The sequence below is a fragment of the Oxyura jamaicensis genome, chromosome 2 (assembly GCF_011077185.1).
Source record: "Oxyura jamaicensis isolate SHBP4307 breed ruddy duck chromosome 2, BPBGC_Ojam_1.0, whole genome shotgun sequence".
Lineage (NCBI taxonomy): Eukaryota > Metazoa > Chordata > Aves > Anseriformes > Anatidae > Oxyura > Oxyura jamaicensis.
In genome coordinates, this window is record NC_048894.1 from 96,619,257 (window position 1) to 96,641,709 (window position 22,453).

At 40.8% G+C, this 22,453-nt stretch overlaps 2 protein-coding genes across 2 annotated transcripts; one reads left to right on the forward strand and one right to left on the reverse strand.

Moving 5' to 3' along the window:
* Positions 1-6,786: 6,786 nt before the first annotated feature.
* Positions 6,787-12,582, reverse strand: ACOT13 (acyl-CoA thioesterase 13). The gene is made up of 3 exons (XM_035318455.1): positions 12,450-12,582; positions 9,609-9,793; positions 6,787-7,495 (listed from the first exon to the last, which is right to left on the reverse strand). The coding sequence occupies exons 1-3, from the start codon at positions 12,540-12,542 to the stop codon at positions 7,339-7,341; spliced, it is 435 nt and encodes a 144-aa protein (XP_035174346.1). The 5' UTR covers positions 12,543-12,582; the 3' UTR covers positions 6,787-7,338.
* On the forward strand, positions 12,540-18,815 carry TDP2 (tyrosyl-DNA phosphodiesterase 2). The gene is made up of 7 exons (XM_035318454.1): positions 12,540-12,782; positions 12,872-12,960; positions 15,100-15,267; positions 16,626-16,717; positions 17,150-17,268; positions 17,601-17,771; positions 18,531-18,815. Exons 1-7 carry the CDS (start codon positions 12,666-12,668, stop codon positions 18,810-18,812), a joined length of 1,038 nt encoding a protein of 345 aa, XP_035174345.1. The 5' UTR covers positions 12,540-12,665; the 3' UTR covers positions 18,813-18,815.
* The last annotated feature ends 3,638 nt before the right edge of the window (positions 18,816-22,453 follow it).

A 22,453-nucleotide genomic window follows, 5' to 3' on the forward strand; every position in this document is an offset into this window, starting at 1 on the left:
TGAAAATGCTGCTGTACAAAATGCTTTATATAATGACTTTGGAATATTTGGTAACTGCCGTACCTGCTGATAGTGCTTAAAGTTTTCCAGCTAGGTGTCCCATCTTGATGGCCTGCAAGACCCGGTATTAATGTCCTTGTGAAGCCGTAGGTTTTGTAGGGTTTTGAATGTTTAAGTTTCATGAGTTTGGATTATGCTTCCTAAATGCAACCCCCTTCATAATCTGTCATTTTGGATATTGTTTCATAGCAATGAGAATATGGCTGTCGTTTCCTTGGTTAGCAAAGCAAGTATCTGAGTTCCTAATGCAAGAAGTCACTAAAGCGACTGTTGTTCTTCATTTTGGTTTCTTCAAAACAACAACAAAAGCCTCAGTGTTGGCTTAGATGGATTTCTGCAGTGCTTTTCAAGTGTCAGCATTGGTGCGATCCTTAATTTATAGTTCTCTAATACAGAGAACAATGTGTGCAGTTTAATTGCTTTTGGTGTTTTGTATGGCTTGCAGAAGACGCACTGGTTATTTGTCTCGGAGTTAAATGCTACTATGCTTTTTTTGAGAAGAAATATGTATAATGCTGATTGGGAAATGGTCTGTTCAACGTAGCTAACAAATGCCATGTTTTGCTCTGCTATCAGATTGAATAGCAGTGCATCTGCACTGTACGTTGGGGAAAAAAAAGATGACGGGGAACAACAGGCCTGAGAGCATGACAGTTTCAGACTGTATGACTTTATCTTTAAATCGTTTGGCATCTTTGAAAGGCATCGCTTTCTCCACTTAAACACGATGACTTCAGAGTGAAAAGATGAAACTTGAAATTGTCTCCATCTGTTTTAATGGAGCATCTAGATTAAACTCAGGCTGTTGGATTAGTTGCTTTACCAAAATGCACTTTGGAAGTCAATGGAAGCAATGTTTATGGTTTCAGACTCTGTCTCAGCTTAGTGGCTTTCTGGTAGAGTTCTTAACTTCAAAGTGTAGGTTTAACCTCACAAAGCTAATACTTACAAAGCACAGTTTCTGTAAAAGTAATTATTTGTTCAGTAGAGCTGTGTGTAAATACAAAAAGGCCTCTTCTATAAGACAATTATCTTTGTTACCACATGCTGTCAGTTGCTTGTGTGGCTCCTGGTATCCTAATACTAGGAACTGAAATATGCTCAGTATCACCTGGATATGTTTTACCAGGTCATTGCTTGAGGATTTGTCATGCAAACCTGGCAAGCGTGAATGGGGCAGGAATAAACATGGAGGCAGCAAAACAAAGTAGGTAGAGGCCCGTTAAATTTCTTGCATCTAGATGAAGTGTCTGGTGCAAGGAAGCTTGTGTTAGGTGCTTCGTAGATAAGAAACATCTTAACTATCAGCGTCTAGCCTGTGTGTGGCTATAAAGCTTATCTTGGCTTTTAAAGCTGCTTCAGCTGCATGAGTGTTAGCAAAAGCAGATGGACATAGCTGGTTGTACAAGCCTTGTCCAAAGATAAGGAGTTGTAATAGGTCTGTAGCTATCCTGCAGTTGGTGCACTTTGCCATGTCTCAAAGCAATAAAGTGCTTCTGGAAAGCTGGTTTATTACACTAAGGTTGCTGTACTTAGTGATACGTCAGGTATAGCAACACTGGGATTACTCAGTGCTGCTTAAAAAAGGGGGGGGGAGTGCAACAAACCCCGTTCCACAAACTAGAAGCATTGAAAACTTCAGGCTACTGATCTCTTGCAGCATGTTGGCGTTTTGCATTACAATGCTAAACCTATTAGAAACAAAACTGGTGGAAAGATGGTAGTTCTGCTAGTTTGAATTTTCTAGACTTTTTTTTCATTACTTGTCTAAGAGACCTGCTTGTCTGTACTTAGATAAAAACTGGATCTATCTTCACCACAGGTAGGTGCTGAGTGACCTTGTGAATGATGTTACAGGCAACAGATGGGTATAAACAGTGGAACTTGGAGAAGTGTTTCCAGGTTTGTTTTGCTCACCTCTTACTGCTCTATGAAGACTAAACCTTATGGTCCTTGAACCCACCTGTTGAACCTGTGGTGTCCTGCATTGGAAACTAAGATACTGCAGATCTGCTATATTGGAATTCAGTGCAAGTAGCTGCTCTTAACGGTGTTCAAGCGTACAGTGCCTTGCTGAGACGTGGTCAGTGTCAAAATAGTACGTATTTCGAAGTATGGCCTAATGTAGTAGTTTTAAAATCACTTGAAAATGTGATACAAGTGCCATGAACTGCGTGTTACGTGTGCTCTTCTTTTGTGAGCTCTGCAGGCTTCGTTCCCCATTTGTGTTTTGATGCCAGAACACTTATTTCCTTGTGCTTGTCGTGTGCTGAGTCAGTAACTTGTGTGGTTAATGAGCTCCATTTCATGTTAAATCTGGATCTCTGGGGGTTGGACAGTAAGAATGGTTTCTAGGGTTGTTTCTTTTTTTTTTTTTTTTTTTTTGCTAACACACTGTTACAGGATTAATTTAAGATTACATCAAGGTTCCTGCCAGTAGCATGAAAGCTGTTAAAGTCAAGAGTTTATAGAGTACATTTATGTACTCATGTAGCAGGTAGACATGTTACGTGAATTTACTTCATTGGTATTTTCTTTTATTAGCTTCTCCATTTTCAGCTTTGCATTTAAGGAAGTAGCAAATTCAGCAGCTGCATAAGCCCACAGATTCTGGGGGAGCTTTCTGGAATGAAGTAATGAAATGGCTATAACTGGTTTTGGGGAAAAAAGTATAGCACACAAAGCTTTGAGGCATGGTTACTAGCTTTAGTGGTGTTTATTTTAGAATTCCTTTTGTGGAACAAGTTACCCTCATATTTAAGTGATCCGTACATACAAACCCCTCTTTCCCAAGTGGTAAGGCCAAGATTATTACTTGTCCCTTAATACCACTGCTGTACGAGAAGCACGCTCCTGTGTATAGGATTGGCCTTCCTTTGCACCTGTACTACTTGATCCTATTCCCTTAGCTATTTCCCCGCTGTAGTGCACAGGGGCTGGGTGCTTTGTGTTTTGTATTTAGTGTTCAAGTCTTCCTTCTCATGGTGCTCACGGAATACAGATGAACTGTTTGCTGTCTGGAGCATTAGGAAAACTACAGTTCCATCTACAGCAGCGGGTGCTGCTTTGCTTTTTCCTGCAGCGCATCTGGGAATTAACGAGGCTGACAGTACAGCACCGATGCTATGGAGGGGTAAAGCAGCTTGCTTCCATTAACCTGCAGAGCAAGTGATACGCAAGCGTAATTTTTCTTCTGCACGACTGAAATGCTTTTTAGGGCTGAAGATATCTATGACCTAGTTTTTCTGCTTGACAAAAGAATTTACATATGGAAAGGTCCCTTAATTTGAGCAGAGTTACTGGATGCCAAACCCCTGCTGAGCCTAGAGCATCTGCTCTACAAGCTGCTTTTCTGGTCTCCTAAAAAACTCAATAGAGCTAAAAGCAGCTACTTCTCCTTTTAAGCAAAAAATGTCAAAGATCCAGATTTCCTCCGCAGTGGTACAGCCTGGGTGGTAGTGTCTTAGTGAGCTAAAGTAGGACTTTTTTGGAGGATAGTCAGTGTGTTGGGTTTTACCAGAGCTTCCAGGTAATTTGCTCTTGTTAGGTGAGATCTACTTACGCTGCAGTGCCCCACAGCCATAGCTGCTCAGGACCAGGGTTAGGAGTTGTTCAGTAGCCCATCACAGAACCACAAAGGTAATAACCATCATTATGTTATCCCTGAGCTCTTACGGGGCAACACGGGAATTAAAGCCCTTTTTCCTTCATACCCATGAAGAGTGAGGTCAGGGGGAGCTTTGGGGGCTTCTGTTTCTCCTGACCAGATGGCTTCTGCAGATAGAAAATCTGAAAAGGTTAGTGATAAAATGCAGTCAGAAGTTCCTACGTATCCCTGGCTGTGGCTCAGAGCCAGTCAGTGCAGCAGCACAGAATCTCACAGCTATTCAGAACAGTTACTTAACAGCCTGATTCTAATTCCTTCCCCTTCCTCTGTTCCCTACAAGTGGCTTGTGCCAATTTGAGATCTGTAAACCAACTAACTTGGAATTAAACAGGCAGAGTGACCTAGGTGAAGCAGCTCATCTGTGAGACCCTTTTACTGATTCCTCATCGTTTTCAGGGGATCTGTAACGCACAGTTCCACCATGGCACAGATAAGCAGGTGTCAGCCCAAATGCATTCACGCGACAGCCGTGATGTGAAACCAGCACGAAACATTTCCCTGGCCGATGTATTGCACGCAGTGGGAAGCTGCAGTTGCTTTACCTGATAAAGATGAACCTGTTCCCCGAGGTGTTGTGTACCACGATGTAAAAAAAGCTTCACCCTACATGATAGGTCAACTAGTGTGGAGTAGGCATTTGGGAACCGTTAAGGGGAAAAAAAACAATTTGGGATGGACAGTCGTCATTTGCAGCTGTAAGGTACAGAGCTTACAAATGTCAGTTACTGGGTATGTAATTTGGTGTACTAATCAGAATCACAAGATGATCTTATCAAGCCACTTCATTTGCTTGTAAGGGGAATTAAATCTGCAGTGATGGAACCAGGTCAACCCCACAGGAGATCTGCTCATTGTGATGCCAGGTGGAACCAAGTGCCATTTGTCCTTACTACGGTAATTTTTTCCCATTATTTCCTTTCAGGCTCAGCTAAAATAAGATACAGCTTTTTGAACATGCAGGTTAGAGTGGAAGCAGCAAAGAACGCTTTGAAATGCTCGGTGACGTTTGACAGCTTACTCCCAAAGCAAAGCAAGCTCATCGGTGACAACTCCTTCGAAGATGATCTCCATCCCTAAGCTGTGAAATAAGTTATGGGGTCTGTGCTGCTGCTGGTGGAGGGGCAACAGAGAAGCATGTTTTAAAATAATTACTTTAACAAACTGCTTCTAAAGCAATTGGCCTGCATATTAGTGATATCCCTGTAACTAAACTGGCAGCACTAAAATATTGTGGTGAATAGTCTGAAGGGAGAAAAGACTTATTTGGCTATTTCAGGAAGGTTTCCCTCTCAGCCCGCAACAGTCCTTGCCAGGTGTCAACAGAAACAGGAGGCTACTTTTGTTTACATGTTGAGGTTTGCCATTCCTAATTTGCCTGGACATTTTTCAGTTGTAATTATGTAGATATGATGAATAGTATGTGATAGAATGAGAGCGCTTAACTACGGTACCTTCCTGAGGCAGCCAGCTTGGACAGAGGGAACTCGTGTTGAGTTGCACTGGGACAGTTATCACACAACCAGAGTTGCCCTGGTGCACAGAGCTAACTGAGAGCATTCTGAATCCTTCAGCACGTGGATTCAGAACCTCCTTCATTCTCACCCTCTGCCTTTTACTTCTGGTAATAGTCAAAATCACTCTTGTGTTCTAGTGACTTGTAATAGCTGGGGGAGCAGTCTGAATCCTTGTTGTTTCCTTCACCTCTTGCATTCTGCCATATGGGGAGCCTATGGAAGAAACTAGAGAAACTTGGGAAACATGAGAAAAGGCATGAAGAGAGTGAAGGACAACTAGAGGTGATGGTATTTTATTAAAACAACCATAACAGCACTTACTAAATTCAGTAGATGTGTCCACTGTATTCGATCCTGTCTCTTCCTCCTAATAATTCCAGAGGAACTGGAGATGCTAGATAAATAATTGATTTCCAGGCAGAGGAAAATATAAAGTGGGAAACAACTTGGCCCAGTGAAGCATATAGTTCTGGTCAGTAAAGATGAAAAAAAAGAAGTTTGTACCTGTAGTAATTGTCTTCTCAGATCTGCTTTAGCAAAGCATTGCTTCTATGCTTCTATAAATGGAATTCAGGGATGATTCTGAACGTGAGTCAAGTACTGAGGGGAGAAATCATAACGTGTTGCTTGAAGAGAGGATACTAGTGTTAAAAGTACAAAGCTGCAGGCATGTAAGCTATATATACTTCTGAGCCTCAGAGAGCTTTTACTGAGTACACCATGAACAACGGTTTCAAACTTGTAGCAAATATACACGTGGAGAGCCTGAGCCCACTGGAGGAGGTTTTTTTTATTACTTTAAACTTCCATTAAGGGGTTACTTGTATCAGCTGTATCACTTGTTTGAAAATCACTTCAGAAAGATTAGAAAAATTGTTTAACTTTGGAAATCAGTCTGCATGAACAGGTTACTTAGCACAATTCATTGGAAATCGTTTTGGGAATGCACAAAAAGTCCTAAATGCATTTTCAGTCACAAAATTGAAATCACGAAGGACAATGAGTCAGCTTGCATGACAAAAAGAAAATTGCATGCACTTCACCAGTGTGTTTGTGCATGCACAAATCTTCACTAGAGCAAAACTAAGGTCATGGCTTATATAAACTTACACTGCGCCTGTAGCATTGTTATTTTATGTACTGTGATAGCCTTGCCAAGGATCGTGTCATGTTTAAAAGCAGTTAAGCCTGTTCCAACACTGCATGAGGAGACAAGTCTTAGCCGCTGAAATAGCAACTTAACTCTACCAAATTCAATGTAAGTCAGACATTCTACAACTTTAGCCTGATAGAAAGTCCTCAGAATTTATTTTCACACACCTCTAAGTCTCACCTGATTTTCACACAAATGTAGACAGAACTTTGGGTAGGTAGAGTTGAGAAGCCCTTAGGATGTAACTGTACTTTCACATACAGAAATCACTGAGAGGATGAAGAAACTCTTCAGGTGCATTGACGTATTTAGGTTGCACTATGCCCTCCTTCAACCCCTCTGTCCTGACAAGCTTTAACTCAACACAAAGAGATAACAAAATATTTAAAAAGGTTGCTTTAGAAAGCTTTATTGAATACTTTTGAATTTGTTACAGCAGCAGTAAATTACATTCAGCATTACCTTGCTTTACGCTTTCCAACCAGTCTCATGTTATGCTTATAGAACTCTATCACCATCCTACAGAACAAATACTTTGTAGGCATGCGTTAGCGTTGTTCAAATGTGCTTGTGACCAGCCTGAAGACAGAGCTGCTTAGTCACACAACTGTACCACAGTCACAGGAGAACAGATCTCTTAACACTGTCATGCTGGCAAACCACACTGCTCTTCCAAAGGCTTTTTGTGTTACCTTGCCCCCCATGAACAACACCCAAACAGATGCATCTCCATGCTATCATGTTCTATTTTTCATCCCCGAATAGACACCAATTTGAGGCTTTTAGCAACTTTGATAATGAATTTGTTCGTTTATTGTGAGACTGCGACAACTCACGTTATATAGGTGATCAAAATTGTGTAGATAATGTCTTATTACATAAGTGTGAAAATCATTCTATATGGGATTCTTAAGCCAACATTCTTATTTTTGAAGTTACTTTTATTAATTTCCTAGATACTTTGTATGTCTTCCTTGTGCAATTAACTTCCCTGTTGCCTTATTTGTTAAATCCACAGTGGCAAATGCAATATTTCTTCCTTGCTTCAAAATCTGAGCTGTAATCAGTACATCTTCTCCAATCTTAGCAGCTGAAGTGTATCTTCAATGAAGAACAAAATGAACAGTTAAGAGTCTGTACAGAGCACAAATCCAAGAATATTCCTGCACTTTAGATTATTGTGAAGGGAATTAGCAAAAATAAGTAACAGGCACAACTCCCTGTAACTGCCTGCTTGAAAATCTCTCCTGCTTTCAAGTCCTCGAGTTCATCCTAAGTACTGCAGTGGTAGTTCAGTACAACAGTTCCCTGAGAAAACAGAGGATAGAAAGAAGCCCATCGCTTCGTTCTGATGTAAAGTCCTTTTTGGAACAGAAACAACAGGGTACCAAAGATTTCAATTACAAGTTCAGCTCCAAGTCCTATTCCAGCCACTGCTGGCTTCCTAAGCAGTCTGGCTGGTTTAGCTGCAGGATGTATCTGGAACAAATGCTCCAGAAGGTTAATTTCTTTATGGAACCTAATTGTAGGTTAACTGCTTCTCAGACCCTGGCCAGAGAAAAGTCATGGAAATTTGGGAGGCTTTCAAACCTTCCTGGTTTAACTCTGTTTCCATTCATTACACAACTTTTTGTTTTCGTTACGTGAGCGGGTGGGTGTGCTCTGACAACGCTCTCCGGGGAGTAAGAAATTATTCCACCACAAAAAGCCTGAAAAGGATCAGGAGGGATGTGATCCAACCATGGTCTGAGGTAAGGGAACAGTACTCAAACGTCAGAATTACATAGGAGAACGTGTAAGTGCTGGACATACACCTTCATCGACCAGAACATTTTTATGCATGACACCACGTCAGAAGCATGTCAGTCATGCCCACGGCTGGTGTAGCACAAGCCCTGTTAGTTGGCAGGGGGCAGGGTTTCAGTCTTGTTTCATTCTCAGAGGCTGCTAATCCCCTTGTGATTTAAATAAATAAGTGAATGTCCTGTTTCTCCCTGTTCTTTCCATTACTGAAATAGCTTCCTCATGACAACTTTTTAAAAAGAGCCTTCTCCAAAAGGCTCTAGCATACCAAGACCTGATATCCAACATCAACTGTTCATTGAAAGCTGCAGTCTGAAGCAATAGCTACAGCATTCTTTAACCCAGATAATGTTTCCTAACTGTTATGCTACTCGATTATTTTGGATCACCTCCGGAGAGGGTATTTACTTGAGATTTTCGCTCTTAAGTAATTAGGTAGGCATTTTTGATAGGGTAAATAATTATCTGGGCCTCTCATGCTGCTGCGGGGCAAAAAACATATGAGCATTTCAAGTTTCCATTTCCAGCCATTTTCAGGTCATCACAGAGACAATGGAAAGCTCAAGTAGATGCTCCAGTCCCAGCCTACCAGTGGAGAAATCAGAAAGTGCTCGGGGGAAAGGAAGACATCTGGTGAAGATACACAGATCGCTCCCCACACCCTTTTAACATTTTTTTAGACAGTTTTGATGAGGAGCTACTTCTCCAAGATTTTTAATGCTCAATGTTAGCTATTCCAAGTAGGATTACTTCAGTTCCAAGCAGTCACAGTCTCTTCACTGAAAGTAATGAAGCAAGGCTGACAAGCTGTAACAGCGCGATCAAAGAAGGTTTCAAGATTTTTTCTTAAAGGCACTTTTTAAAAAGTCCATTACGGGAAGAACTATTCTCAGTCTTTAAAGGGTCTAGAGTAAAGGAATGTTCCTCTGGTGAGAAATTGACTCGATCTGTAATTTACCCTCCACATGAACAGAGCTAAAATGTTTCTTGTTTTAATCTTTTATGGACTAATACTATAAAAGGGTTTATAGAAAGCTGCTTGCCTACATTTTGTTGTTTGAGAACACTCTAACATATCCTCACAAGCAAAGAAATGAGTTGAGCCTGTTGTTTAAACTAAAATTTACTGCCTAACGTCCCTTTAACATTCAGTGAGTAGGTGAGTAACATCTCTTAAACACACATAGGAAATAAAAGCTTAAGAAACTCCAACTCAAATGTTGCAGCCTGGTAGTATTGTCAAATACGCTCCCCCTTCACCCCCTACATAATTGCTCAAAGCAAGACTTCTGAAACCAAAGACGACACCTTTTTAAAGCCTGTACTACAACATAGTAGTATAGTGGAGTCAAAACCTTGTCAGGGGAAGAGAAGTTAGCATGTTCTGGCAAACACGGTGGATGATACCTACGTGATGTTCATGTCCACGCTGACCCCTGGCGCTGCTCTTTCCGTGTGCAGCAACGCTGCTGTGGATACCACATCCACGAGCGTGGCTGTCAAGCCTCCGTGTAACGTGCCACCTCTGTTGGTGTGTTCCTCCTCTACTTTCAATTCACATACAACTTTTCCCGGGGTTGCAGAAAGAAGTTTTATCTGTATAAACAAAAGAGGAATAAAGAGTTTACTGACAACACTACCAACTCCAGTGCTGCCCTGAATCAAGTTGAAAGTAAATCCTGTTTTAATTTTGAACTTGTGAGACAAATAGAAAGATGAAAAATGTACTAATTTAACTGTCACATTAGATGTTTCCATAAATTTTGGCCAGAAGATTGCTCCCTTAGAAAAAAAAATGCATTTCTAGTGCAGATAAATATTTAAACCAACAATTTAACAAAACTTCAATGCTTGCTATGCTCTCGGGAATTGCCTAGGAGACAGCATTCTGCTTTAATTTTCTTTTGCTTTAATCTGTGACTGAAAAACCAGATTAGAAGGAACACAAAACTGCTTTGTACCATAGTTGTGAAGGCGTATTTGTTAGCTGTCAAAATGGAAACAAGACTGACAGTAGTTCATTAATCTTTATACCAGAACAACCTCAGTAAAAACCTGTACTTTGGAAGGAGCGCTGGAAAAGATAATCAGATTGGCCTCCCTGAACTGAAATTTGTATTCCTGGACAGAATTATACAATGCTGTGTCACGCCGTACTACAGCACCGTGACTTGTGTATGCACTTTTATTCAAGCCTGAAGGTGTTACATAGAAAATTACAGTACCTCCGTGGTACTGTGCTTCCTCATGTAATCAGCAAGAGCTGGAGTTTTGAGACCAAGAAGTTACTACATTTCAGTATTTTCAATTATTTTATTCAAGTTGCTTCAGCTACTAGTACTATATTAAAAATCTGAAGGCATATGCAGAACTGGGATAAGTACAATATATATACATTTATATATTTACTCTTGCAACTAATACTTTGAAGTACCTCTAGACTGCCACAAGTGAAATGTGGGCATATTTATTATAATTCCTACATTTTTTTCCTATTTTTTTTACATCAAATTCTGTGTGATTTTTTTTTTTTTAATTTAAATGTTTCCATACCATATCAACCAGACTGGCTTATTCTTTATGATCTTAAAAGATACTAAGATTGAAATGTCTCCTATTTCACTACTGTTTATGTATAATGTGATAATAAAAGCTCAATTCCAGCTAAAATCCCTTTCTGGTAGAAAAAAGTTTTTGCAAAATTTTTAAAGAAATGATACCAAGATAAAATGGTAATGGAGTACTCAGTCCAACTTCAAATGGAAAAAAAATGGAATTAAGTAGATGGGACATTGCTGAGGCAGCGTCCTAGTATGAAAACAACACCCTGACCAATGAAGATCCCAAGTCCTAGGTCAGCCGTGCTGTGAAGCAGTAACTGGAGGTCTGTATTTCAGACAGAATTTGTGATAAGGGTCTTTTGCTGATGCTTGACACTGGGAGCAGAAGGCTTCCACTACCTTTAGAGTGCTCCGATCCAGTGGCAAGGGAAAGAAAGCATGTGGTCTCTGCCGTTGCTCTGACCTAGCACTCACTGCCTTCTCCCCTTGACAGAAATAGTTTGGTATTTGAACACTTACACAGCTAGAGCTGCTGTTTGTACTTCTCAGAGTCCCCTGTGCCTGTCCTCCCACACGTCTCAGTGAGGGGTACACTGCTCTGGCTTCCAGCTACTACTGTGATGCACTACTTCTTTGGAGAACAGGCTTTAAAGCCCATAGTCGTTAAGCCCTACGAAGATAGTGCATTGGAATTATACCAGAAACTCGGTCTGATGCTAGAGCTGGAAAGTTTCTGCCTAAAACCTGTCTTCTTCAGAATAGGAAAAGTCTCAAGTCATATTGTAGTTATGGCAGGAAAGGTTTTGTGTACCTCCCAGTGCAGCAGCAGGTGCTTTAAATAAGAACAGAAGTTTTATTTTTATTAGGATTGCATTCCTACTATCTCATTTCTAGAAATGGATTGCAGAAAAAGTTAAAATGTCTTACAAAGCAAGGTAAGCAGCCCAAGGCTCACTTCCTTCAAAAAGTTATCTTTTTGACCCAAAATACTGCATTCATCCTCCACATAATGAGATTTTAAGGTGAAAGGTGAGCAAAGTTATCATGGTGAAGAGGTCACTAAGAACTGATTTATAACTCTTTATAACTAGAGGGCTCTTATAATGACTCTCATATAAGACCAGCATGTCCTGGGAAAACAAGACAATGAAAGTTGCTACAAAAATAGTTGCTTTCTTTAAATGTGTGGGATCACAGAGCTGTCGGGCAAAATGTAAATTTTGACACGGCTGGTTTTCTTAGATATATTTACTGCCTCTCTGCACGTCACGCGTACCTAAATAGAAAAATCAAGGCACCAAAAGCTGGATCCTGGCTCTGCAAAATTTAGTGAGGATCCTGAAAGGGCCTCATAGGAAAGCCCTGCACAACCCAGAGGCTGCCAGACCCGTGAAGGCTCGGCAATGTCCCTTTAGCTCGGTTTTTGGATCATTACGTAGCATTACATCGGAGCGACACCGCTCAAGCACATTCCTCCGCAGCAGGCCGTGCTGGAAACCCGCAGCCCCTGTACTTTCAGCCTGACTTCAAGGGGAAGCTGTCAACACGGGCTCCTTTCTGCTTCCAAGCAGGGTTCAGCGACACATTTTACCTCGCAGTCTCACAGCCCTGAAGGTTACCATGGCCGTGGGTTATTACGAAGGGAGAAACACCCTCCTCTCGCCCCCTCACAGCGCCGGGCCCCGCCGTACCTTGCGGAGCACCCTGTCGAAGCCCTGCGACTCCACCATGTACTTTATGGCTTCCCGCAAGCCCTCGGCCGCCAAGCCCACGCCGCCCGTCATCCCGCCCGCCGCCGCCGCTCGTCCCCGGCCCGGAACGGCTCCCTCCGCTTCCGCCCGCCCCGTCCCGCCCCGTTGTGCCCGGCCGAAGCCCTGGAGGTGGCGGCGGAGGAAAGGGGGACCGCGATGGAGACGGAGGAGACGGAGCGGAGGAAGGCGCTGTGCGCCCAGTTCGCCGCCATCACGGGCTGCAGCGCGGCGGTGGCGTGCGGCGCCCTGGACGGCCACGACTGGCACCTGGAGGTACCGGGGGGACAGGACGGGACAGGATGACATGGGATGGGACGGGGGGAGCCGCGGCCCCTTCCCTCATCTCTGCCCCTGTGCTTCAGAGGGCGCTGAACGCCTACTTCGAGCCGCCGATGGAGGACAAGGACGAGGGAGGCAGGGAGCCGCCGCCACGCATGGACCCGGGGGGCTGGTGAGTGCCCGACCCCGGGGTGCCCGGCTCGTATTGTGGTGCTTGGTTATATTTCCATAAATAAAATCGCCCCCTGCATGCACACCCTGCAGAAGTCAGGGTCAAAGCCCCCCGTGCCTCGCATAGGGACTGCCCTGCAGCCCACCCGTAGGGCCTGCTGAGATGAGGCGTGAGGGAAGCTGTTTTCTGGAGATTTATTTATTTTGTACTTCCACGTTACGTAGAACAGCGCCTGTGGGCTTTGTGGCCATGAGTAAGCCGTGTTTGGTAACAGCATGCATGTTTTTTCTTCGTAGAGCAGTGTGTATGAAAAAAGCAGGCCTCCTAAACGCTAGTGTGGGTCCCCAGGCGGTCCACACCGAGTCAGAACACGTCTGCATCAAACTGGCAGTGCCTTTTTCTTGTCTTCCCTTCGGCTTTGCCCTGTAGCCTCTGCCTTCCGCTGGGGCACGCAGGATGTGTCAGCAGGGAGGTGATGGAGGCCTCGGAGGCAAGGGAAGGTTGTTTCAGCTCGTGTTTTGCTGCCCAGTGTTGGGCCTCTCCAATGTACTTTAAGCAAGCCCTTGCCCAAACATCTTGCCATTGGTATTGGCAGCTTAAAGGCTGATTTACAGAAGTGTTTTAGGGCAATGGCTGCAAAACTTTCAGGTCTGGTCTTGGGAGAATCCTGGAGGCTGAGCTGTGGTATGCTATAAGGCAAACGGGGGCTTGCGGCGGTGCCTGTCACTTACAGACAGCCTGGCGTGTTGGCCTCAAGGAGGTGAGGCATGTAGGAGTGAAGAAATGGTATTTTTTTAAGTGCTAGAGAGGAGCTGTAGCAGCTGGTCTGTCTGCACTGCCTCTACCACGACCTCTGCACTGCTGCTCGTAAGCCGTGATAACCCTGCTGAGAAACAAGTTATATATTTGATAATGGAATGATATTGTTGGTGTCAGTACTAGACAATTTTCTCAAGGATTCCCATTTTTCATTTTTCTAACAGAAAATGCCTCCTCCCACCCCATACTTAATACACCAGTGGGTATTAAGTGGGTGAGGAGTTCTTTCACTTGCTTTTTCCGCACCTCTTGGTTTCCAAGCAGACTTTGGTACTTCATCTCATCGTTACTCAGGTTACCGTATGAATATGAAATGTGACCATGAAAATTTTGAAAGATAAGCTATCTAAATAGCCCTTAGCTCCCTCTCCTTTGTATGCTTTCCTTTTTGTGTTCCGTTTACATCACACGTGTGGCAGTGGAGTCTTAGATTGTTCAGCACAAAATAAAAAATCAATGCTACTTTCTAGGGAATAGATACGTTTTGTTTCAAAGCCTTATTTCCATGTGAGTTTATAAATTCTGTGTTTAAAAACAAAACTCCAGTATCCCAACTTTGCCAAAATAGTCTTAGCTGTACTGTTGAACATATTTTGGTTTAGATTCTCCTTTACTGAAGGAATTTACATCGGGCCATGCTTTGGAGGAGTTGGGTTCCTTTTAACAATGTGGTCCCCAAACAGTGGCTAGATTAGGCACTCATCCTGTGACAGTGCTATTCAGTCTTTATCAAGTCAACAGGGTACATAGGGCCTTGAGTTATTTGAGGTGGGATTTGGGGGTGAATATTCCCAAAGAAAATGATTGTCAGCTTGTCAGAGTGAGGTTGCACAGGTATGCCCAAGGGGGGCTCAAAAATTTCATCTGGTTATGAAGATGGGCACATAAAACCAAGTCATGGCAGCAGTTCTTTGTTTCTAATATAATGGAGAGTGTTTGCAAAACTAATATACACAGACTGCCTCTGGTAGGTCAAAAGAGTTGAATTGCTCAAGTGCATTGGATTACATTGGTTGCCATCTGATGACTTAAATCAGAATGGTAAATCTTATTTTGTGTCTGTGAGGAGGAGGAAGAAGACACCCTTGCTTCTCGTATATACTAAGGCTCCATGTGATTGAGGTCTGTGTGTTTTAGTTACTGCGCTTCTTCTAAATTGCAGTAAGAGTTCAATGCATGTTAACTTATTTGTTGGGAACGTTTTAGATAACCACCTGTAAGCTGTAATGGATGTAAAACATTGTGCTTTCAAAGATATGAGAGGTAGTTGCAGGAAGAACAGTACTATGCATGTTGACAAACACGCGGCTATCTTTTTAGTATTGACCTCACAACAGATGCTACCACTAGTAATGTCAGCGACGCTGGTGCAGACTCAAGGCAACAAGATGATGACAGCAGCTTCTCACTGATAACCTGGAACATTGATGGGCTGGACGGCAGAAATCTACAAGAGCGAGCTAGAGGCGTCTGTTCTTACCTGGCATTGTAAGCATAGCTTCGTCTTTGTAGTGTTGTGTACCCAGCTTTAAAGCAGAAAGTGAGCTTCTCATTTTAGATGCTTAATTTGGGCACAAAGATTTTTTGTTTCTAAAAAATATCTTAAATAATGCAGTACCCTTATATCCTAAATATCTGAATAAAAATTGATAATACTAGTTGGAAGAGGTCTGAACCTGCACAGCATTTCAAGGATTACAGGTAGTGTGAGAACTACTTTAAAAATCTTCTTGTAATGAACAATATTGTTTACATCAAGATGCACTCCTACATCAAGAGCGTACTTCATACTTCCCACCCATATGCAAAAAGAGGATGAAACTCCAAGAAACTTGTTTGCTTCATTCCAGTAATATGAGTAACTTAATTCTAGAGCAAACAGTTTGAAAGGTCAGTAAGGTTTTTTGTTTTGTTATTTGAAAAATGGCTCTCTTGCCATTACTGTTACTTGTCTATACAAAATAGCAATGTGCAAATTGAGATAAAAGTAGTAGAATCTGTGATCACCTGTTATACTTGCACCATTGGAAGCTTCACATTAGTATATTTATGAGCAATTTAATAATTACGTAAAGTGGTGTATCTTCATACAGTAATTTATCAATGTTAATTAAACCGATTTAAACAAATCTTAATTTATTCTTCTAAAACCAGCAGAAAACCCTTAACTAAATCAAATTTCACTTGATTTTTATTAATCTGAGGTGACTTTATTTTTCTCCTGTAAGTAAAAGGCCTTAGGTTTGTCCTTCAGCAGCAGTGTAGCAAAAATTTACAGGGACAGCTGTAAAGTTGCATCTAAATGGGCACTTTCAGGACTGCTACCCCACGTGAACTGTTACTGATGGTACAACTCTAAGGAATAAAGGAGCTTGGCGCTGATGAAACCGGATGAAATGAATGGCAGGTCAGCTGAGGACGATTTGGTATAAGGGCATGAAGTGGGGGTTAGAATTTCCTGGAAATCTTAGATGTTGCAGAACGTGTTCCAAAGCTGCTTTTCAGATGTTTAAATTAAATTCCTCACATACGTGATTTGAAACCCATGCAAATGTTTGCAAGATCAAGACATAAGTAAGTCATGCATTTTATTACCATGCCAGTACTGTACCCATCATTATTTTTTCATGCCTTCAGCATTGGTGGTATGTGTCTGTGCTACTAAATATGGTGGATAAGGTTTTTTCTCCCCTCCACCCTTTTTTTTTTTTAAATGAGGTCTCAACATATGTAGGAAGATGAGGAAAAAATGCACCTGAAATCCCTGACCCTGTTCTGTTTGACATCAGAGTGTAACAATACTACCTTTCAATAGTTAATTTAAAAATTTGTCTTGCTGATTTCAGATACAGTCCAGATGTCGTGTTTTTACAGGAGGTCATCTTACCGTATCTTTGTATTCTACAGAGTAGAGTAGCCAGTTACACTGTTATTCCAGGTAAGAAGTAAGCCTCAATTTCTTAAGACAGAAACTAAACAAAGTAAGCACCATTTGTAGCAGCTGAAAAGAGGAAGTTGAAGAAGGAAGGACTTAAAATACTTCCTGTGTTTTGATACCAGCATGTAGTTTGATGCAAATTATCCCTATGAAAACCTCGCTTGACTGGTGGTTTCCTTTGTATTTTTTCTGCATTTTGAAGGACTGATAGCAAGATTAGTGAAAGGAAGTGCTATAGATAAGTAGTTTATTACACATTTGGATTAAAAAATCTGAAAAATTCACACCCACATTAAGAAACTTTGAATTAATGATATTGTAGATCTTACAAATTATTCTCCCAGCTCATAGTAAAGAGATCTATTTAAGATCTTTAACTTCATGCTACGTCAGAAGATAATTTTGACCTTTTCTTTCCCTGTTCCTCTTTAGGTAATATAGAGGGCTATTTCACTGTCATTCTGTTGAAGAAATCAAGAGTGAAATTACTAAAACAAGAGATAATACGTTTTCCAACAACGTCCATGATGAGGAACCTTTTGGTTGTGCATGTGAGTCAGTCATTATGTCCTGCGGCTGCATGTCTGTCTTCAAAGCAAAAAAATCACAAGAAAGGCTTGACTGGCCTTACTCAAACATATGAACTGAGTTGCATTTAATGCTAACAAAATTAAATCATACTGCTCACACGTTGTTTTCCAGTCTTATGACTTCTGAAAATGAACTGGAAGCCTACTATCCTCCTATAAGTCATTTTTCTCCAATTCAAAATTAGCATTAACCAGCACTCTGTCATTCAGTAATTTACTTTGTAATTACTTTTTGTCTTTGAACTTCGTATCATGGTGTGGAAAGTAACATTGCTCTTTTGTTTCATGCACAGGTAAGCATATCTGGTAATGAACTTTGCCTTATGACTTCTCATCTGGAGAGCACTAAAGATCATTCCAAGGAGCGTGTGAAGCAACTGCAAATAGTGTTAAACAAAATGAAGGAGGAGTCTGAGTCCACCACTGTTATATTTGGAGGGGATACAAACCTCAGAGACAGCGAGGTAATTAGAGATAAGCAATGTGGTTATTCTGAGGTGTTTTGGCAATATCTTCTCAGACTTTTCTGTTGCCTTTATGAGAAATGAACTGCACATTCTGCAAATTCTTCTTAGTCGTGCTTTTTTGCTTACTCATGTTTTAAGAGTAAGAAGCTGAGGCGTTGCTGTGCTGAGGCTTTTATTACAGCTGTAGCACAAAATGCTTAATTCTCAATATGTATGCCTGAGTAGGCACATGGGTAGTTAATGAAGTTTCAACTTTCAAAGCATATTCTGATTTTGAGATCCTGATCTTTATTTGTTCAACTCTCTGATTTTCAGGGAGTTCATGTTAATAAAATAACTGAAAGAAGAGGGTGCTGTGGTGAAATAGATTTTCAGATTTGAAAATTCATCCTCCATCATGGAGATATTCAAGATGAGAAGCTGCTTTTGGCTGCTTATCTTAAAAGTGAAAATCATATGTTGTTAATAAAGGTGAGGGTTTCATCCTTCCCTAATAGAGAAATTCTATTGCAGTGAGCTGGAATGACCCTGGTTCAATGAACATAGTGTTGAGCCCCATACCTCAGAATTTCAGAATCAAATTCTTGTTTTGTAGCATGTTTTGGATGTAGAAAGTATGACAGAAATTGGTCGAGCTGTAGAGTCTACTGAGAAATACCACAATTTAGAAATGCCTCTGATATTATTTGTTTTTCACAACTGATGTTTTGCAGGGAAAAAAAAAATGATAACAACAATTCTCTTTTCTACCCTCAGGTTACTAAGCTAGGTGGCTTACCTAACAACGTCATGGATATGTGGGAGTTTTTGGGTAAACCTCAACACTGCCGCTATACCTGGGACACAAGCTCCAATACTAACCTGGGCATACCGAGTAAATGCAAATTGCGGTTTGATCGTGTTTACATTCGACCTGCAGCAGAAGGAGGAAATATTGTTCCACGAAGTATGGACTTGATCGGATTAGAAAAACTAGACTGTGGCACGTTCCCTAGTGATCACTGGGGTCTTTTGTGTAACTTTGATGTGATATTATAAAAACGAAAAAGGATTGTATTGTTCGGTTTTCAGGGTTTTGTTCTTGTTTTACCAAAACTTTACTCTCTGAATTTAAGTAGGAAATATTTAAATTTTCAACCATAGCAAATTCTCTGCTTTTGAATTTTGGTGGAATGTCTTCATTTAATGCCAAGTTTCCTTTTTCCTTATTGTATTCATCTGTTCTTGAATCATGTTTTTAAACATTTGTTTTTAACAAAAACACATTCCAGTCTTAAAACAGGAGGAAAAAGCTAGATAAAATTCTTAAATCACTAGGTGATTTTAAAAGTGCTTTTATTTTGTCATGTAACATAATCTCATAATAAATGCTGCTTCTTTTTGAAAAGACTCTTATTATGACTGCTTTGTTTTGTAACTATTTCAGTTACCCTTTACAACAGTGTCTTTTGTGGGGTGTTTTGTATTAGCTTCTGAAGTTTGTGTTGTAAATAGGTTTGTACCCAAGACAGTAAGGGAGCTGTGGAAAGAATGGGTAGATTCTCACAAACTAAGGGTTTCTTAAGCAAGAATTAAACAAATATTGAACAGATTTAAGAACAATGTGCCTTCTATGTAATATGAAAAGGCTGTATGTAATAAGGTGCGTGGAATTTGTACACTTGGCATGTTATGTACCTTGCTTTATGTTTATTAACCTTGATATGAGTTGCAGGTTGAAAGATACTATCTTTCCGGTGAGCTTCTAAAAACAGAATGCTCTTAGAAAAGCAGCTCAAGGTCTAACTGACTTTGCAGAAGATAAAGAGTCTTTCTTCCTCAAAGAACATTGTAACCAGTCTCGTGGAACCTATCATTTTATAGATGTGCAAAGAACCAAGTGGTATCATACAAAGGTGATTTAAAATGAGAAGGCTCACCCCTAAATTTCAAGCATGAAGTTCAGTACACAGGCATGGAGAGCAAGCACAGACAACCCCTGTCAATGGTACAAAGTGCACCAAATGCCTGTACCAATATACAGCATTCTTAATTACAAACAATATTTATAAACTATATATAGTCCTGGGGACTTTTCACAAATAGGACAGTGGGAGGTGAATCTGTTGATTCCTACCCTGAAATAGTCAGGATCTTTAACCAATTTATCCCAAGAAAGGAAAGGCCTGAGGTACATGTGTTTTTCCATTGATTCACGAGATGTGATCTTACCAAACAAGCAGATAAACCTCAGGATGTTAATTCATCTCCAGAGAAATCAGCTGCAGAAATCTCACTCTACATTCATTTATGTAAATGTCAAACCCCACATTCCTCTTGCTAAAGGTGAAAGAGGCCCTTGTCTTTTGGAAAGGCTGTCTGAATCCTACTGTCTTAAACGCTCTCAGTTTATCCCTTTTTACTTTATAACAGTTTCTAAATCAAGGAGGAAGTAATTTATTATTTTTTTCCAGCCACTGTTCAGCCCATGATCTCTTTTGTTCTACTCGCAAATAAATAAATCCATTAAAAAAGTTAAAAATAGATGCCAGGATTTACCTTCCTGGTTTAAAGTGGGCCTGGTCCAGTCACACCTTTGGATGTGCTGCATGGCCCTTTCTTCCTCACTAAAAGCAAAGAAATGTCATGAGGTTTGTTTTCACCATGTATATGTGGTAGTAACAGCCAAGGGATCCATGGGAAGGTGATCGTAACCTTCCTAAAGTTCTTGGAGAAGGTAAGAGTGAGATAAACTCATGCTTTGTCAAAATACTGTTTTATGTCACATCCTGCATTAGGCTAGCTTTGCTTCCCAACAGTTTTGGAAGACAAGAAAAAAAGTTGCTGATGGTTAGGATAGGCTTTTAATTTGGGGAAGAAAAGGAAAAATTGGGGTCTCAGAGCAGCATGTGATGTAGCTCCATGCCTAAACTCCAGATTCATCCTTAGCATTGAGTATCTGCCCCCTCTTTTGATCAGCAGTCTTTCTTAACCTCTGAAATAGTGAGTGGGGACATAGTATTTTTAATCAAACAAGCAGGGACAAAATGCTCTGTAAGGGCCAATTCATTATTTTAATTACAAAGATGGGCAAGAAGACTTTATTCAGTATAATTAGTGGTTAATCATTCTTTCAGAATGAGGAAATTATGCTTACAGCCTTTAAAACTCTTCTTGAACTACAGTAAAAATAATCAGACTTAAAAATTAAGATGATGTAAATGCTGCATGTTTCACTGACTATTGAATGTGAAGCACTACATGTTTAATTAAATACACTTTGAACCACTCCGTAAGTAACCAAATTACTGACAATCAAGAGCAGTAAGAGCCCTTACATCAATTTGCCTCTTAATTTAATCAGTGATGTAAAAGGTAAAATATCTGCTGAATATGGCAACTAAAACTTGTAAGAAAACCGCGTATAATTATTTAAAGGGGTAGAAACAGCAAAGCAAAACCAAGAAAAAGATTTCTTGGGCTACAACTTACAATGCGGTTTCTTTTCCTATTTCAGTGACCTAATACTATGGCATCCATACAATCCAAAGGACTTGCACAAACATGAGAATGTGAGACAATGCAGTAAGTATCTCTTACTGGTAATCAACAATACTGGTTGAGGAAATCAGGAAATTATGTGCTATTGGAAGCAGCACTATTTTATTAGTACTTTGATGCAGATATTAAGATTTTTTATTTTTATTTTTTATTATTATTATTATTTTTTCCCTGAGGATAGAGCCAAAGTCTTGAACGTACCCACAGCAAAAGGGCTTGAAATTAGTAAAAACAAACAAACAAACAAACAAACAAACAAACAAAAAACAGCTGGAAGTAACCAGATGGACATTTACCTGGGAGGCTATGTTTTGAAGCTTTGGTGGTCTACAGATAGCATTGCAGCACACTCAGCCTATTATTTCATCAGCTTTAAGCCTACTAGTTCATCAGTGTTATGAAAGGCAAGAACTGGCTCAGCAAGAAAACACCATCTCAGCCTCAGCCATCTGCAGTAAACCTGCTTTCTCTGCCTGTTCCTCTGCTTCATAGCATTTGTGGAGCTTGCAGGCTGAGTGAACACTAGGTGCTGCTGCTGAGCTTCTGGCCTCTGACACCTTGGCTTTTGCATGGCACTGACACATGGAACTCTGTCCTGTTTGCTCAATGCAGAAGGAAACCTGTGTACAAGAAAGTCAAGGGCACTGGAGCAGCTGCTGCTGTGCAGAGAAAGGGAACAGAGGGGCAGCTCCTGCTCTCAACCCCCCCCCCCCCCCCCCCCCAACAATTCACAATAATGTGAATTGTTAGGAATTCACATTATTCTTTTCACTTCAAATACGCACACTTCAGCCTCTGTAAGTTGGCCTAAACACATGCAAATCACAGAAACTGAGGAATCAAAATTGCCATGACAATATAGCATGAAAAAAAACATTAAAAAAATGTAAACAGATGATTCCTTTAGGCACCTTCATGTATATACAAAAGAAATCCAGATACAAAAGAAATCCAGTGTTATAGTTCAGAGATTTAATTCCTCGCTTTACAGAGCAAGCACTTGAGTTATGGGCTCCCTATACCAAAAAAATAATAATTGAGTAGCTTCAGGAAATGTCATATTGTTAAAAAGTATGGGTAAGGTGGGAATCAGAAGGAAAGTGAAAAGATGAGGTTAAACTGCTGTATGCTGTAGAGAT